Source organism: Rhinolophus sinicus, linkage group LG12 (genome assembly GCF_036562045.2).
Source record: "Rhinolophus sinicus isolate RSC01 linkage group LG12, ASM3656204v1, whole genome shotgun sequence".
Lineage (NCBI taxonomy): Eukaryota > Metazoa > Chordata > Mammalia > Chiroptera > Rhinolophidae > Rhinolophus > Rhinolophus sinicus.
The window spans coordinates 12,142,826-12,160,354 of NC_133761.1; the positions used below are offsets into that span (position 1 = coordinate 12,142,826).

At 45.6% G+C, this 17,529-nt stretch overlaps 2 protein-coding genes across 2 annotated transcripts in view; one reads left to right on the forward strand and one right to left on the reverse strand.

The window, feature by feature from the left end:
* The window catches only part of ANXA13 (annexin A13), a 43,111-nt gene extending 34,822 nt beyond the window's left edge, over window positions 1-8,289 (forward strand). Inside the window, exons 10-12 of the mRNA XM_019719513.2 lie at window positions 1,557-1,632; window positions 5,109-5,221; window positions 7,742-8,289. Of these exons, the coding sequence (XP_019575072.2) occupies window positions 1,557-1,632; window positions 5,109-5,221; window positions 7,742-7,861 (309 nt within the window). The 3' untranslated portion in view covers window positions 7,862-8,289. The remainder of the gene's footprint in view (window positions 1-1,556; window positions 1,633-5,108; window positions 5,222-7,741) is intronic.
* NTAQ1 (N-terminal glutamine amidase 1) overlaps window positions 1-17,529 on the reverse strand; it is a 213,786-nt gene that overhangs the window by 16,368 nt on the left and 179,889 nt on the right. The window lies entirely within an intron of this gene.

The window sequence follows — 17,529 nt, forward strand, 5'->3', positions numbered from 1 at the left end:
ATGAAGGCCCTGGTGGTACCTTGGTAGCTACCAGAAGGGGGTTAGGGGCAGGAGGTAGACAGAGAAGAGGGGCAATGCCATCTCTTTGTAGCGTTTGACTAGTGCCCCCTGGAGTTGTACAGAGAAGAGACCCTGAGAGGGCAGAAGCCTGGTATTACTACCTAGGGCCAGAGTAAGGACCTCATCTCCTGCCTCCCCAGCACAGCTCTGCTCTTCTGCTTTTGTCTGTTGTGTAGGCTGAGATTCTACAGAAAATTGAAAAGCGCCGTTCTGGCCCAGCATTAACAACAGAAACTGAAAGTGGTTTAATATGAGGGTTTTTTTTTTCTTTTTAGTAAACACAGACCTGGGTGTATACAATGTCCTCCTGAAATGCCATCTCAGACTACAGAACAAGAACCCTGTTCATGAGAAAGTGATACCAAACCCCCAAAAAAGGCTGTGAACAGCTAAGGAAGGGACAGGATGGAAAGCCCCCCAACCCCCTTTCCCTCCTAACCCATCACACACACCAGCCCTCCAGATGTGCAAACCGTGATGAGGAGATGAAGGAACAGGGCTTCATTCAATCTGGACCCTCCTCCCCCGACAACTATTGTGCCTGCGTCACAAAGACTATTTTGTGTACCCGTGTTTTCAGAATAAACTACAGAAACTCCATTGGCAGGTCCTCAAGGGCCCCCGTTATTTATAGAATCATAATTGTGTCATAGCCTCTGAAGAGAATTTCTCAGAAAGATGTTTCAGTATTTCTAATGCTTAACTGCATTCCCCAAACCCAACAAAAAGTTCTCCTTTCTCTTTATTTGCCTGCCCTGAGTGTGGCCCAGGCGGGACTTGCATTAAGCATAGTCACAATTTACTCTGAACTTCAGCTTCTGTAAATATTTGGAAAGAAACCTAATGTGTAATTCTGTGCAGAGTGATATGTGAGCTGGTGGTGGATATAGGATCATTTGGAATCACCCCAGAGTGAAGGAAAGTGGCATTTGGATGTGGTCATAGGCTGCCCCACTCTACTAGAAAGCACATGCAGCCCCACTCTACCAGAAACCTTAGGCAAATCCTTGCCATGAACTTTATTGCCTCTACTTATTTCACCCAAACTGTAGAAGACTGAGTGCCCAGTCCCACAACAAACTTGACAGGGAAGGTGTGAGTAAGATGATTATAACCACAGCCTCCTAGAAAATTAGAAATGGAAAAAAATTTTAAAAACACATAGGAAACCCAAGTATCATATAAAGAATTATTAAGACCATATATGTTCGTTCTTCCATGTCCTACTTTTACAGAGGAGGAAACTGAGGCTCAGGATGTGGTCCTGCCTGGGGTCAAATCCGCTAGGGGTCAGATGTGGACTAACTCCTCAGCCATGAGAGCCCCCACTCAAATGGGGGGCAACCACCTTCAGCTCTGCAAGGCACGAGGCCAGATAGGAGTTCCTTAAGGCCGCGTGACCGAGGCTGGAAGAGTTTAGTACATTTTGTTCAGGAAGAACCCCAAGTGCGCCAGAAGCAAAACGATGGACTAATGGCTGGACTTTGTCTCTGCAGCTCATCGGCAAAGACATCGAAGAGGCCATCGAAGCAGAAACCTCGGGAGATCTGCAGAAGGCCTACTTAACGCTCGGTAAAGTACAGCTAGGAGAGTCCCTGAACTAGGTTGGGCCCCCTGGAACCAGACTCGGAGATGGAGGTTTGCGTGCAGAAAGCTTTCATAGAATAGTTTGGGGAACACCTCTAAGCAGCATTGGGCAAGGGAGAGCATGAATGTGATGCAGTTGCAACAGGCCCTTTGCAGGTCCCCCAAGGAGCCCAGAAGCCAGGATGTCCAAAGTGGAGGCAAGGAGCCAGGTCTTTGCACCCCACATCAAGCAGCCAGATGGCTGCACCCTGGGAGCGTTTGCAACCCTGGGTAAGGCTGCTCCCTCCTTGGAGGGTGAATCCTGGGAAGGGACTCAGATGGGAGCAGCCAGCAGGAACACTTGGACTGAGCACCTTCGTCCTGAAGAGGTCCTCTGGGGTACACACCATGGCATCCCCTGTAGTCCCACTAAGATTGCGGGTTCCCGAGAGCATCTGTCAGCAGCCTGGGACCATCGTCCAGTCTCACAGAGCAGTATGTGGTTCATATGACACACACTCAAAAGTGGCCCGGCTCTGGACCCATGAACAAGTTTCCACACATGCCTGATGGCTCAAGGGTATCCTTTTCCATTCGGTTCCCTTCAACATTTGGAATGAATGAGGTCTGTTTAGAAAGAGATGGGAGGGAGACCAACTCTTGACCGTGCCAAGCAAACACCAGGACCTTCTCTCCAGGTGTTGCCCACAGGCAGGAAATAGCAGAGAGATGGGCATGCGGCTGTGCCTGGCAGGCTCCTTTTTCCTTTCTGCAAGCCCTGGAATGAAGGCATTGTCCATTGTCCACACTCCTGTACCAAGGCGTCCAGGGCACCATCCCAAATGGCACAACAAGTAGAGATAGGCATTCCCCGAAGAAGAGGAACTGAAAGAGCAGCCCTGGAAGTTAAAGAATGTGCTCTCGCTGCCCAACTTTTTCATTTCTTTTTTTTGGAGTAATGTCAGCAATTGATTTTTTTTTTTAATTTATCCTCATTTTGCATTGAAATTAGCAGGGCTTCTATTGTGCTATACAGAGGCCTAAGCATCCCTGACCCACCCTGGATACACACGGATGACGGTCTGTGGGGCTAAAAGGATGAGTGTCTTAAGTAAATGAAGAGATCTACTCATGGCCCAGCTCCGGAGCCTCTGAACCCCTCCTTGCTTACAGTGCAGAGAATCAGGAAAACACCAGAGTTCAGTCAGAAGAGGAACATTAATATTTATGAATATTCATTATGAATGGTAATAAAACCATTTTTAATGGTAATAGAACCATTCGCGTCTGTAACATTTACTTAGCATCTGCCTAGGCCGGGGACTGTGCTAGGTGTGGGGTTCAGAGGTAAACAGGTCCCGTTCCTGCTCTTAAAAAGGACCTTAAAGTCCATGGCAGATACGCACAAGTCAACAGAGTAGCCTCCAGGAATGATTAAAAACAAAACCAGCCAGAGCAAGGAGGGTACAGAGGAAGGAAAGACTCAGTGCTTCCGCTTGGGGACCAGGAAATGCAGGACTTAGGTGTAGTCCAGTGGTAGCACACGTACAGGGATAAGAGAAGACCTTGAGAATAAACACACAGATTGGAAACACGACTTCACGACTGTATTTTCTACAGCCCCCTCCCACACTCTCACCTAACTCAGAAAGATGCCCGTTTATGGTTAAAATCAAGGAGGAGGGTTTACGAGACCAAATGACTCCCGCCACTTGCAGTCTCTGAAGCAGCACTTCTCAAAGTGGGGTCCATGGGCCACCAGCATCAGAATCACTTATGGGGAAGCGTGTGAACATACAATTTCCTAAGCGCCAAGGCAGGTTACCTACTTAGAACCTCCGGGAGTGGAGCCTGGAAGCCACACTTTCCCAGGATCCCCACGCAATGGCCTTATGCTCACTGGAGTTTGAGAACCCCTGCTTTGCAATGAGGACCAAGAGACAGCAGAGTAGCTGGCTGCTCTGCCTTCCATGCGCCACCTTAATTCCCAAGCCTTCCTCAGCTAGTCCCATCCAAACCTCAGAGTGATGCCTGCCACTGCTAAGAACAGCGGTTGTTCGATAGGCATAGATTGTCTGTTGTAGAAACGCTGAGCATTTTTCTCCCCAAAATATCAGGAAGAAGGAATGGAGACACCTACTCCTATGTAGGGATGGCGCACACTGACGCCAGGGAGACAGTCATTTCAGCATCAGCTGGTACTGCACGGGAGAGGGTCTTCAGGAAAACCTGTGAGGTCACTAGCTCAGAATGTCTGGGGATCACAGTGAGTCCCAAATGTGCTGCTCCCCAAATTGATAGGTTCCCCCCACAACTGCCACCCATCTAGCAGCAGCTTTTGGATTGTTCTTGGGCTAAAGAGGTCGGACACCTGGGTGTGGGTTTTACTTTTCCACTGACACTATGGTGCCTGCCACCTGGCCTACAAATGGAGACAGACGCCCAACCTAGACTCTTCTTCCCTAATCCTGTTCTGCTCCCTTCCTCGTAAACATCAATCATATGGACAATTACCTAGAAAACCGGAGTTTCCATTACCAGGACATATTAAAGCTGTGCCATCCACGCTTATGCTGACTTAATTGCTCATTATTAATCACTAACATAGAAAATGTTAAGTGTTCTAGGGAAATGTCAGGAACCTAGTGAGTAAATGGCTCAGTCGGCCCAAAGCGTGAGTCAGTATGGACCCAGTTGAGCCTGGGGGGCAAGGGAAGAGGAAGAATGATTTATCCCCAGGAGTAGAGATGCACCCTATCTCCCCGTTGGTGAGAGGAAACCATGCTTCATTAATTTGTGGATTAGATCAAAGCTGGCGAGCAAGGGGGAGGGCCAGAGAAGAGAAACTGGCAGCCTCATAGGAAGGAGATCTCTAGGTAGGATCAAACATTTCATCAAACCCGCATGCCAGATCACAAACTAAGAGGAGAGTAGGGGGACTTGAAAAAGATCCAGAGATGGGGCACACAAAACCAGCCCAGTGAGGAAAAACCAAGGGAAGGGAGGTTTTTCTGGCACAGGAAAGCAGGTGACAGTCCGTAGGATGCGAAGTTTTACGGCAGCAAGGCTGCCAGCCCATCTGTTTCTTCTGCAGACCTGACTCTAGCCTCAGAGATGTTATTTAGGTATGAAAAGTTATTTCTGCTGGTGAGAATCATGAACTTTGCAGGGAGAGCCTGAGGGTGGCCAAGCGTTCCTCCACCTTCGAAGGGTCATCGGGGAACGGGAGAGGTTCTTATTTGTCAGAATGGGTTTTGACTCCATTCTGTTTGAAGAATCTGGGTGCTCTGACCTGGAGAATCTCCCAGGTCCCATTACACAACAGTGGGAAATCCACTCCTTTCAAACATCTGCCTCGCAATCCCGTGAGTTCTGAGGGCAGCCAAGTGACACTCCAGGACATCTCTGTCCCTTCAGAGAGTCTCCATGTTACTCGACAGAATGTGACGGCCTCACGTTCACTTTTCTCTCATCCTGCCCAGTGAGGTGTGCCCGGGACCTGGAGGGCTATTTTGCGGACCGTCTGTACAAGTCCATGAAGGGTGCGGGGACCGACGAGGAGACGCTAATTCACATCTTTGTGACGAGGGCTGAGGTAAGACACACTTGACGCCAAGGACATGGATTGCCACTTCTCTTTTTACCACCACAGACATTATCAACAAATAGCTTTTAGTAAGTGCCTATTTACAGAAAAAAGTAAAACAGAGACAGCCTCTGTCTTCCCAGACTTTTGTGGAAGGCAGCGGTGCTCTGCCTCCATCTGTTTTCTTTTTGTAAAAATACAGTAAGGATAGCTGCTTCTATTTTTGTCATCGGTGGCTCCGGAGAGCTCGTGACAGGGTACAGAGGGAAACCTGTGGAGCCCTCCTGGGTAATGCAGCGAGGTTCGGCTCCATGCTAAGGAAGATAAAATAGAGACACAGAAAGTTTAGTGACTGACTAGGTCACCCAGCAGCAGAGACAATAAGCAAACGATTTCCTAACTCCCGAGCGAGGCCTTTATGTAATGAAACACACCACAGAAGCACAATTTTGCACTAGAAACACATCAGTACCAGACAATGTTTCTCAACCACTTTTTAATTATGGATCGCCCCACTAAGAAGCATTTTCGGACTCAATTTTTTTCCGAAATCACCATCCCACCCTCAAGACATGTTAACTATGGACAGACTGTATATCTATTTATGCTCCTTAGGTACTTTTACTTAAAAAGACTAAGACTGTTTGCCACCCTGTAAGAACCAATTTTTGACCTGTTGGAAAGTGATATCGTCCCTCTCTGACAACACATGAGTGTAAGGAAGGGACAGGGAGATGTGTAGCCAAAAGCTGGGGTTCACACGGCTGTCAAGATTCATAGAAAATACTTTGGAGTATAGCACTACACATAGAAGAAATGACAAAATAAGGGGGAAATAGCATTTTATTCACAGTAGGAGAAGCCTTGGAGAATAAAGTGTAACTGAGCGCTGGAAAACCACAGACATCCTCTCTCCAAAAAATTGTTAAATGATGGGGGAAGGATACCAACCCAAATGCTGGCCCACAGGCTTTTGTCAAATCATGCTTCACATCTAACACTGTTTTTTAATATAACAGCAACACGACTGTTCTTTCGTGTTTATTCCTATTCCTGGAATTTCTCCTCCCCCTCTTTCTCCTCCTCCTCCTCCACTGTTCAGATTTTTCTTTCTCTCTTAAAGTCCATGTCTCTCTCTCCTTCTTCTTTCCCTTTCCCAGTCTCTCTGCCACTCTCCTGCTGTCCTCATTCTCTCCTCCGTGGCTCTGAAGCTCTCCTTCCCTCCTCTCTCCAGGTCTCTGCCTTCTCTGTCTCTTAGCAACTCAACCCTCAACCAAAGTCTTGAGGCCTTCTAAGGGGCAGGTTGGCAACAGAGCACAGCAAGGACTCTGAAAGACCCCAGGGGACTGGATGGGTCTGGAGGGCTCCTCAGGGTTCCAAGTTCACTCCAGTGGGGGTTTGGGAGTGTTTATTCCAAGATGCTCTGCCTGTCTCAGTACTGACCACGGGTCCAGGGTCATCTCCACGTGAGGACCATTCGCTCAGAATGCTTCAGGCTTGGCCAGATATAGTTGGCCAGAACCCTTAATCCCCCAAAGCTGTGTAATACTAGAACAGAACCTCAGTGCACCCCACCCCTACGCTGACCCCCCCTCCCCTTCCTGCCCCTCCCCAGCCAAGCAGCAAACAAGCCAGGAGAGCCGAGGGACAGACCCCATCTGCCTGACATAGTCTCTCTCCTGCTTTGAACAATTCTTCACTTTCCTGCCTTCTTCTGTTCTCATCTTTCTCCCTTCTGTTCAGCTCTTGAATCGGGGCAGGAGGAAAGAGAACAGGAAACTTGAGCAATGGTTTGTGGGCCTGTCTAGAAAGCAAGACAGAGTTTAAATAAAAAATAAAAAAACAAAGGAAAAACTGAAAACTGCCAAACTCCTGGTTAAGGAGAGTGCTGCTCTTCTTTCATGAGACTATGTTCTCTCTGGAAATACATCCTTCTGGTGCAAGCATTCTCTCCTTTACTAGATTGTAAGAGCTTTTAGAGCAGAATAATCCTGTAATTGTTTTTCTGCTGAATCCTCTCCCTACTTCCACCACCTAGGTTTTTCAAGCTTTTAATAAAGTAGATTCAAAATGAGTCCTAGAAATCGATATTGATTTGAATTTTGTTGATTAGGATATTAATACCCTCCCTGATCAGGGTACACGAGAAAAAAAGGCTTCTTTTCAAATCTCTGTGTTTTGTCCAGTCCTGCTACCAAAGAATGATTCATTTTTAAGTAACTGTAAACAGCTCAAAAGAAAAATAATACCTTGCAATACATAAAAATCATGTGATCCAGTTTTAGTGCCCATAAGTAAAGTTTTACTGGAACATACATGCACACACAGACACCTCTGCAACCTTTGGGGAGCTCAACTCAGCTTTCCTTTTCTCACTCACAACACGGGAAGAATAATCGCCGCTGCCACGAGGGGTCATTTGTAGGCATAAATGAGCTGACGAGGTTCACCCGCTTAGAACAGGGCCTGCCTGCGTCTACGGTGCACCGCTCAGTCACGTCCCCTTTACTGTTCTCATTTCTCCTCCAGGTGGACCTTCAGGGGATAAAAGCAAAGTTCCAGGAGAAGTATCAGAAGTCTCTCTGTGACATGGTTTGCTCGGACACCTCTGGGGACTTCCAGAAACTACTGGTGGCCCTCTTGCACTGAAGCAAGCCAGAGAAGTAGGAGCAGACAGAGGAATCAATCACCTTTGTCAAGAAGCCCATTCCAAACCAGATTGGCACATGGGACTCCAGCATGAAAACCCTTCAAGAGGCCTGCTTTATTTTCTTGGCATCTTGAGTAGTATAGCCAGGCCAGGATGATTTGGTTAAAAACAGCAGCCTCAAGGTGCTTGGGCAAATCACCCTTGAACGCTGGCTTAACAAGTACCTGGGCTGCCTCTTAACTTTCCTTTGGTGTGGTAACTGAATGCTTTCTAAGCACACATGAAATCAGCAGTTGATAAAAAAAAACGATCCATGAGTAATAAAACATTTAGAAGACTCTGTATTGCACAAGGGTGTGTGTGTCTTGGGTAAAGACTGAATGGTTAAGGTACGGAGAAGACAAAATTAAACAGTTCGTTAATTTTCCTTCTGTGTGTTCCATTTCAAAGCCTCAAAGTTAATTAAAGTTGTGGATTATGCCTTCATCAGCTGCTTTTCCAAAGACTGGGTTGATTAGTTTTGGCTCTTGTCCTGGAAACATATGACTTGTGAAATTCAAACATATTTGGGAAATGCAAACAGTTACGTTTATTAATAATTACCAAGGACACTCATCAAGGCTCGCAGCAAGGAAACGATTGATGCACCTACGAGGAATGTAACTAGAGGTAAAATTCACTAACCTACTAACTACCGGTTTAAATGGTTTTTCTTGCTTCTGTAGACATTTGACCCACTTGAGTCTCCCATCTGGTCTTCAAATACAATTAGGCTGGGCACAGTGCCAATAGGATCAAGGTCAATCGTCTGAGTCTTAAATGGATTGGTTCCGCACCAACAGAATCTATTCCAGGATGTTTGCCTCACAGTCACGTGTTGCTACACAAAGAAGGGTCAGTCAAGAGGATATGGACACTTTGGTCCAATAATTATAGTTATTACGCATTGGATGATTACTTTTGTTTGGCACTGTGACGGAACATATTTTCATATTCAATCTTCCCAATAGTCCTTTGAGGTTAATGTTACTCCCGTTTATCAATTGAGGAAACTGAGACATTAACTAACCTGGCTAAATTCATCTGCAAGTGATGGAGTTGGGATTTGAATTCAGGGCTGGTCAACTCCAGAAATCACACGACTAACCGCCTTTCTTGGAAAAATAACACAAAGTACATGGTAATGGGTCTGTAGTCATTCACCTGCTTAATTCCCTAGTATCTGCCAAATACTGTGCTGGGCTCTGGGGATACAGAGATAAGTAGAACACTCGCTATGCCTTGGGCAAGTCATTCCCAGGCCAGTAATACAGACAGATGCTTCCAATATGCAGCCAAAGGCTGTTTAACTATGTGAATATGGGCATATAAAACTCTCTACCCATGAGCAAGAAGAAGGAACGCGTAGCTTTGCCTGGAGGAACTGGGAGGTGCTTCACAGAGATACAGTTGTGTTGGGTTTTAAAAAATGCATAGAAAGTCTCCAGCGAAACAAAGAAAGAAGGGCATGGACAGAGACTCAGAAGCGTAAAGGAACCCAGTGTGTTCAGGAAGCTGTGAAATCCAGTCTCCTGGGGGATAGATATGGAGAAAGGAAGGAGAGGGTTGAGGAGGCAGCTGTTGAGGCTGCTGAAGAATATGCTTGAATCACATTAGCAATGGGTTTGCCTGCCAAGTGTGGGCCTGGTCCTTTGGGCAATAGTGGTCGCTGGAGATATTTAAGTGAGCCAGGAACATGTGGACCTTGGGAAATCACTTGGGTGTGTAAACACTCAGTATAAGAATACATGTCATGGTGTGTCTTTCTACTGGCTATAAAATGGTGATTGGCAAATGAAGAGGTTATGTTAACATTTGTGTTCTCAACAGACTGAGTGGTGTGTCCCTGCCCCAGCAGTGCGGAGTCTGGCATCTCCAACAGCAAGAGACCAACACACAGGACTCCTGCAGGCTGCAAACAAACTGTGTCTCAGACCACATGACAGCCAATAAAAATGCCTCAGCTAAGCCCCCAGGAACTAGATAAGCCAAGAAATAAGGGGCCCCGAAAACCGGAAATAGTATGTAGCTCCCCATACCAACAAGCAAGAGCTGCCATGTCGAATTCAGAGAGATGTCAGGGCTGCCTATTGGCGTCATTGCAATTTCTTGCATGATCAGCGTGTTGGGAGACAGAGGGTCAGGAGAAAGAAAAGAAGTGGCCAGGAGGGATTTCTCAGAATAAACTTTTTATTGATTTATTTTGTTGCTGTATTTTTGTAAATTTTAGATACAGAAAAGTCAAAATTGTATTACATAGAGTTCCCATATACCCCACTCGCAGTTTTCCAAATCACTAACATTAATATGGTACGTATGTCACAACTTATGAATGAATATTGATAGATTATAATTGAATAAAGCCCACACTTTAGTCACAGTTCCTTAGTTTTTACCTCAATGACATTTTTCTGTTCCAGGTTTCCATGAGAAACATTTAGTTGTTATGTCTCTTAAGGCACCTATAAACTGTGACAGTTCCTCAGACTTTCCTTGTTTTTGTTGACCTTCACTGTTCTGAGGAGTACTGGGCAGGTGTTTTGTAGCATGTCCTTTAGTTTGGGTCTGATGTTTTTCTCATGATGAGACTGGGGTTATGGGTTTTGGGGAGGAAGACCACAGAGGTAAAGTGCCATTCCCATCACATCATATCAAGCGTCCGTGCTATCAACACGACCCATCACTGTTGATGTTGACATTGATCTTCTGGCTCAGGTAAGGTTTGTCAGGTATGTCCACTGTATCCATTAAAGAGGAAGCCCATACTTAAGGGGTAGGGAGTTATGGGGCCACCTCCTTGAGTGGGGAATTCTACATAAATTATTTGGGATTTTTCCGTATAGGAGGATTCCCTGTTCTCTCATTATTTATTTATTCAATAATTTATATCAGTATAGACTTACGAATATTTGTTTTGTACTTTGGGTTATAATCCAATACTCCGTTATCGATTGTGTTGCTCAAATTGTTCCAGCTCTGTCTATTGGGAGCTCTCACAGTGGGCTCCTGTGTCCTTTTCACGCACCCCTTCACTTTGCTTTTGAGCACTTTACTTTCTGGCATCACAGGATGCTCCAGGCTCATCTTGCATATTCTCTTCCCAAGTCCTAGACTCTGCCATTTCTCCAAGGAGGCTTGGTTTCTCTTATTGGATACTGGTATTAGAACCCAAGTTCTGGGGTCTGGTGTGCTTACTGCTACCGGGTTGTCATTTTCTCTAGGCCCGCTCAGTTCACAGAGCTAGGAAATAGAAGTGTGTATACTAAGCCATGTAAATACCCATATCTATAACTATTTATACATTACAGATAGATGACATAGACACAGGTATAGATAGATATAGGTATAGATAAAGATATAGGTATAGGTATAGGTAGATATAGATCCATCTGAATCCATATCAAGATAGACATGAGTTCATACGATGTCTTCAACTTTCATTAAGTACCACATGGTTCATGCTAGAAGGGGCATTTTGACTTCTTGAACACAGCACAAGGGGACAAGTCGTGGAAGGAAGCTGCTAGAAAAAGCAGTCATGGGAAGAATCAAAGCAACCCACTCAGCACCCTGCATGTGCCACTGATTATGTTTCCATTTTGATGGCAGAGTTTGTGCCCAGGTCTGGGGAGAAAGGGCAGGCCATGGCTGAGTGGCCCTCAGATCTCTACCACCTGGTACCCAAGGACTTGTCCTTAGGTGTTAAACAGAGCGCTCCATGCCTTCTTAGTGACTAAACCAGCCATACTGATATCTTATGTTCCTAAGGTACATAAGACCAACTTTCAATGGGCTCAAAATATGTTCAACAAACACTGACGCCATGCAAAGGAAAGGGAAAGAAAGTCCGCCTTCCGTGTCAGAATCAAGATAATGAGTTTTCATGTCAGTCTCGCTGGTAATGGGTTTTAGTCCCCAGTAATTATCCCTTTAGGATTACTTAGAACAAGGATGTCTTAGGACACAAGAGGCCTGAGGCATGTTTAGACTCTGAGCTAGAGGGGGAAAAAAAGCACTGGTTTTGAATCATTGCTCACTGTGAGGAATGTGGACCTGGATAATACGACTCACAATCCAAAATGCACACACGAGTTGGATGAACTCTGACCCCAACCCAAGGACTAATTTTTTTTTTTCTTTACTGCACCGAAAACAAAATCAAAGTTGTTGTTTTTAAAATCCTACTGAACCCGTTCAAATTAGAACCAGTCTTTGGAAAAGGTTGGGACAGGAGAAAAAAAGGATCAGAAAAATAAAATCATTTCCACACAAGTATTTCAATCACTTCAAGGGTCTGGCACATACAAATCTGCACTGTATATGGATTTCTACCGGTAGGACTTCTTTTCACGAATCTCACTTAACCTACTGCCGGATTAACCAACACACCCTGTCCTCTCTCCAGAGTCTGCTGCTGGATATCCTGGCTGCTCTGAAGGCTGGTGGCTAGTAGAGGACTGCATAGGAAGTCCCCTCTCTCTGGTGGCTCATGCGTTTTGCGAGAGTACATTGTATTTATTCCCAAATTTGTTTATACCTACTGTACTCACTATTGTAATTTCATAATTAATTAAACATTAAACATGCCAATGAACTAGAAGTGTGAAAAGAAAGACTTCTTGTTTCTATGAAAGCTAAATTGAATTGCGCTGGAATGGCCAGATAAAAGTGCATTGTATTTAAAATAAAAAGGATAAAGGACAACACTGAATGCCCAACAGTGGCTCATTTGCAAAAAAAAAAAAAATCTCAGTACGTCAATATACATTGGAATGCTTTATACGAAAAATAAACTTCAGTTATGTATGTCTTATTGTAATGATTCTCTGCTTAAACATAAATGGCCGATTGCCCTTAAGTGTGTCAGATAAGAGGGTTTCCACTATATACACATCTGTTCTTCCTTCTGAAACGCTAATTTGTCTGCGATGATCACATGGGGTTTACTTCTAGTCAAAGACCTCCGAGGCACGTCCATCACCCCCTGTATCTCCTGATACCTAACCCTCCGTGCAGAACAGGGGCTGAGGAGAGAGAAAACAGGGAGAGACTCCACTCACAGGCTGTGTCACCTGGGGAAGCCACCTGGCTCTCCTAAGACTCGGCTTCCTCATCATGTAAAATGGGGTGATAATAGTTCAGAAGCTCCCCTACTTAAGGACCCAAAGCAAAAGAGCCGTTATAGACGAGAACAATACCACCTCCACGACAAACAGGGCAACTCTACCTGCTTACGAGAGTTGTTTTTAGAGGTCACTTATTCAGTGTCATTTTGAGCTTACCAAAAACAACGGGAACAACCACGTTTACATGTAAGTGGAGGAGTTATACCTGTCTCGGAGGATGTTGGTGCTGATTAAATGAGATCAAGTATCGGAAACACTTAGCACAGCAGTGGACCCATGCCAAGAGCTCCTCAGACACCCACTGGCTGTGTTGTTATCTAACCAAGTCACCCATCTGCGCTGGGATAGCCAACCCTGAAATGGCATCACGGAGCCGTCTATTGCAGGAGGAAGCAAACCTATGGTGTAGCTATCGAATGAATTTATGTCTCCTACCCTTTCCCACCGACCAGAGTGACTGATTGTCCCACCTCCAGTCATGTCCCTCCTCCAGGCTATTTCCCATTCCACAGCCATCACGTCTTTCCTACCTGCCGCTCTCTTCTACACTGTCCCAGTGCCTGGCAGGGTTTGCCACTCTTATACCTCAAGCCTTCATGAGGGCTGCTTCCTCTCCACTGGAATGTCCAATTAGCATCTCATACTAAATGCCTCCAAAGAAAAATCTTGATTTCCCCACAAATCCAGTTCCTTTTTTGGTCCTCCCTAATCTCAGTAACCACCCCCATCCACCCAGGTGCTCAAACCAAAGTCATCTTTGATTCCTCATATCTCTTAATCCTCAAGGACAATGTATCCGATGTCTTATTAGTCCTACTGCTCCAAATAGCTTCAATTTTCCATGTTTCACCATCTCCATAGCTATCATTCCAAGTCACGCCTCTCCATCCTCTCTAGCCTGGACCCCGACGATGGCTTCATGTCTTGATTTCCGCCTTACCCAGTTCCCTCATCTCTGACTCCTTCTGGAACCCCCATTCCCCGCTCACTTACCAGGCAAGGACCACACTAGGCTTTTCTTCTGCTCCTCAAACTTGCCACACTTATTCTTGTCCTAGGACTTCTGAGTTTGTAGCTCCCTCTGCTTGAAACTCCCCTTCTCCCAGATTGCCCCATGATCCCATCTCAGAGACTATGTCACCTCCTCCAGAAGCTCACACTGGCCACCACATCAAATCTCATCCCATCACTACCCTCAGAACACACCCAAACTCACCCTTTCACATTATCTTGTATGGCCTTCACGGCGGTTGTCACCATCTGAAATTATCTTATTTGTTTACTTATTCACGGTCTATCCCACTCTGCTCCATCATTAGAATACACATTCTAGGTGGCCGGGGCTTTTTTCCTATTGTTCCCCACTGTAACTCCAGCACCTAGAACAATGTCAGGAACTTAGTAGCTGCTCAATAAAATGTAGTTGGACAGATGAACACTTCACACAATTAATGTCCTTCTTCCCCTTCTCCAGCCAGCTTTGACTTCCACTTGTCCTTTCAGCCATAGCTCAAGCCTCACACTCTCACCTTCCTGCCCCCACCTGCATGGAGTCAATCATCCCCTCTACGCTCTCCACTTTGCACCGTTCCATCACGGCCCCTAATATATTATTTTTCATCATTCTCTTTATCCATAACCCCAACTAGACCAGGAGCTCTGTGAAGCCAGGGACCACATCTTACTCAGCCTTCCAGCCCCCACCACACAGCAATTTTCTACATCTCTGAGCACTAGTAAGAAAGAGTCTTTCTCTCCAGACTCTTTCTCAATCACAGTGCTGCCTTTACAGCACTCATCGTCGTCTCATCCCTGACCATTAATTGATTTGTTCTGCTTATCTATTGTCTGCCATCTTCCTCTCCCCTAGTGGCCAGAACAGGGGCTGACACATAGTAGGTGCTAAATCAAGATTTATTTACAAATAACTCATTCAACATATTTGTTAAATAAAGGACTAATTGACTAATGAGCTGCCACGAGCACTACAAATCTCAGAGTACCCAAAGAGCAGGGAGATTCAATGCTACGTTTACAGCAGTTTACAGCAATTTTTACTCGTGGTTTCCAAACCAAGACACATGGATATGATTCATGAAAATCACATTGTCAAGGAAATGTTGGGGGGTGGGTGGGAGGGGAAGAGGGCAAGGAGAGAGTTGGCTAAAAAGCAAAATAGGTCTTGAACTGCTCCAGGGCACCCATCACCTAAATGACTGATGAGTTGCTCCTTTTGTTTGGCATTGAGAACCCTGATGGGAGCAGCAGGTCTCTTTGCAACACTACTAATTCTATTCCAATTAGTCCAATTAGGAGCAGGTCTATAGATAATTGCCCAGATGTTTGGTTTCCTCGGAGGTCCCATTGCACATGCACCCCAAGTAGATTAACATAGATATTGGCATACAGATGATGTGGGGGGAAGGGATGACACTCAGCAAAAAAAGGTTTCAAATGCAAATTCCGAGAGTTCAAATGCAAGTTTCAAGAGTAAAGGAGTTTTGAACAGCCCCTTTCCAAGAGGGAAACCTCAGGTCACCGGCCTTCCATAGCCCCCTCAACCTGGGCCAGCTGGAGAGGGACATGTGGTTTGCTGGCGACTTCAGCTTAGCATCTTCCCTGTGACATGTAAATAATACCGACCACAGTAATCACTCTAGGTCCACAGCATTGCTGAGGACATGATAAATGGAAGTTGGGTGCTGTGGCAGCCACAAGGGCAGCAAAAGAGGAGGCTGAGCCAGCTGATGGGGCCAGCAGAACAGAAGCCAGCCCCAGGCTGCCAGCACCCAGCCCCCAAAATAATATTTCGTCTGGATGGCATGTGAGGTCTGACCAGAACTGGTCCATCCCAGTGGAGGGAAATGGATGGCTAATTCCAAAGAGGTTATCAAGTATAGAAATGCACCCAAGAACTTAGCTGGCTGCACTTCACATTTGGGCAGGATGTCTGTGAGGCAGATCAAGAGAAAAGTTTTGGGTTTCTGTTTTATTTCTTACAGGGAGCAAGATAGTCCAGTTAATCAAGCCTGAGGTCCCCAAGAGACGTGAATGGTGTATAGCACAGTGGTTCCCACCCTTAGCTCTACAGCTTCCAGAATCTCCCCCCAAGATTTGGATTTTATTGGACTTCAACTGGAGTGCAGCCCTGGAATTGGGAATTTTACAATTTCCCCCATGGACGTGAATGTGAAGCCAGGGTGAGAACTGCTGCCCTAACAACCATTGCCCTCCACAGGTTGAGGAGGCTCTGAAACCCAGGATCCATCTTTACCCATGGACACTCCTAGAACCTTCCATCACTCTCTAGACTCATTTTAAGCAAACAGAAAATAAGGACCACTCACTGACTCTTGTCACAAAAGGGTCCTTCTTTTGTCATACCTTACACCTCAATGTAGGTTTTGTTGAATCCCTCATAATTTTCTATAAAATCCTAGTTCCTTAGACTAGCCTCTGAGACCCTGTCTACCTGCTCATATATTCCTCCAACAAATATTCATTGAGCACCTACTATGGGCCCAATGTTCTTGCTTTCATGAGACTTTCATTCTGTTAGGGTAGACAGAGAATAAACAATAAAACATTACAATTAGAATAATCTCATGAAACCAAAAGTGTAATTAAAAAAACAGTGTAATGAGACAGGTAGGGGGATGCAAGGTACTTTAGGTGGTCAGGGAAGGTATATTTGATCAAATAATACCTGAGCTGGGTCCTAAACATTGAGAAGGCAGCCATGTGAATACCTGAGGGAAAAGCATTCCAGCAGAGGGAACAGCAAGTGCAAAGTCCCCAGCCTCAGCTTCCTTGTAGCTCCACTTCAACTCCTCTGTTGTTCTGCTGGTATCACCAGCTCTCTTGGTTTTGCACTTTGGACTTGTCCCATCAGAGGTGTCATCTTCCAATCTAAATCTATTACTTCTCCAAGAACGCCCTCCTCCAAGAAGCTTCCCATGTCCAGCCCTACCTCATTCTAACAACTCTTTACTTCATCTCAAAAGTCTGCAAACACCCTCGGTAAATTGCAAGGAGTATAAAAGCTTATGACATGATAGTTAATATTCAGACCTCCTAAGTGTCATGCCTGAATTTGCATTGACTCATCATGCCCTTAGCTCTATTGTCTTGTTGTTTCACCTGGGGACAACTGGTGTCCTCCCATGGGATCCTTCGTTGGTCCTTCCGGACATAGATTGGGGTTCCTGCCTTCTTTGGTACCCTAGTTACTCCTAGAACAGAATAAGGCATTCATTCACAGCCCCTGACCAGAGCTCTTTTAAAGGAGGGGTTGATAGGTTGTCAGTTAAGTGCTTGTTGGGATGAAAGAATGAATTATTAAGCCTTGCGTCAAAACCGCACGGCCTTCATTCCATTTTGCACTAGCACGGTCTCCATTTTACAGCTGAGGAAACCAAGGCACAGAGAGATTAGGTAACTTGCCCCAGGTCCCACAGCTGGTAAGTGGCAGAACTAGGATTTAAACACAGGCCTGTCTGGTA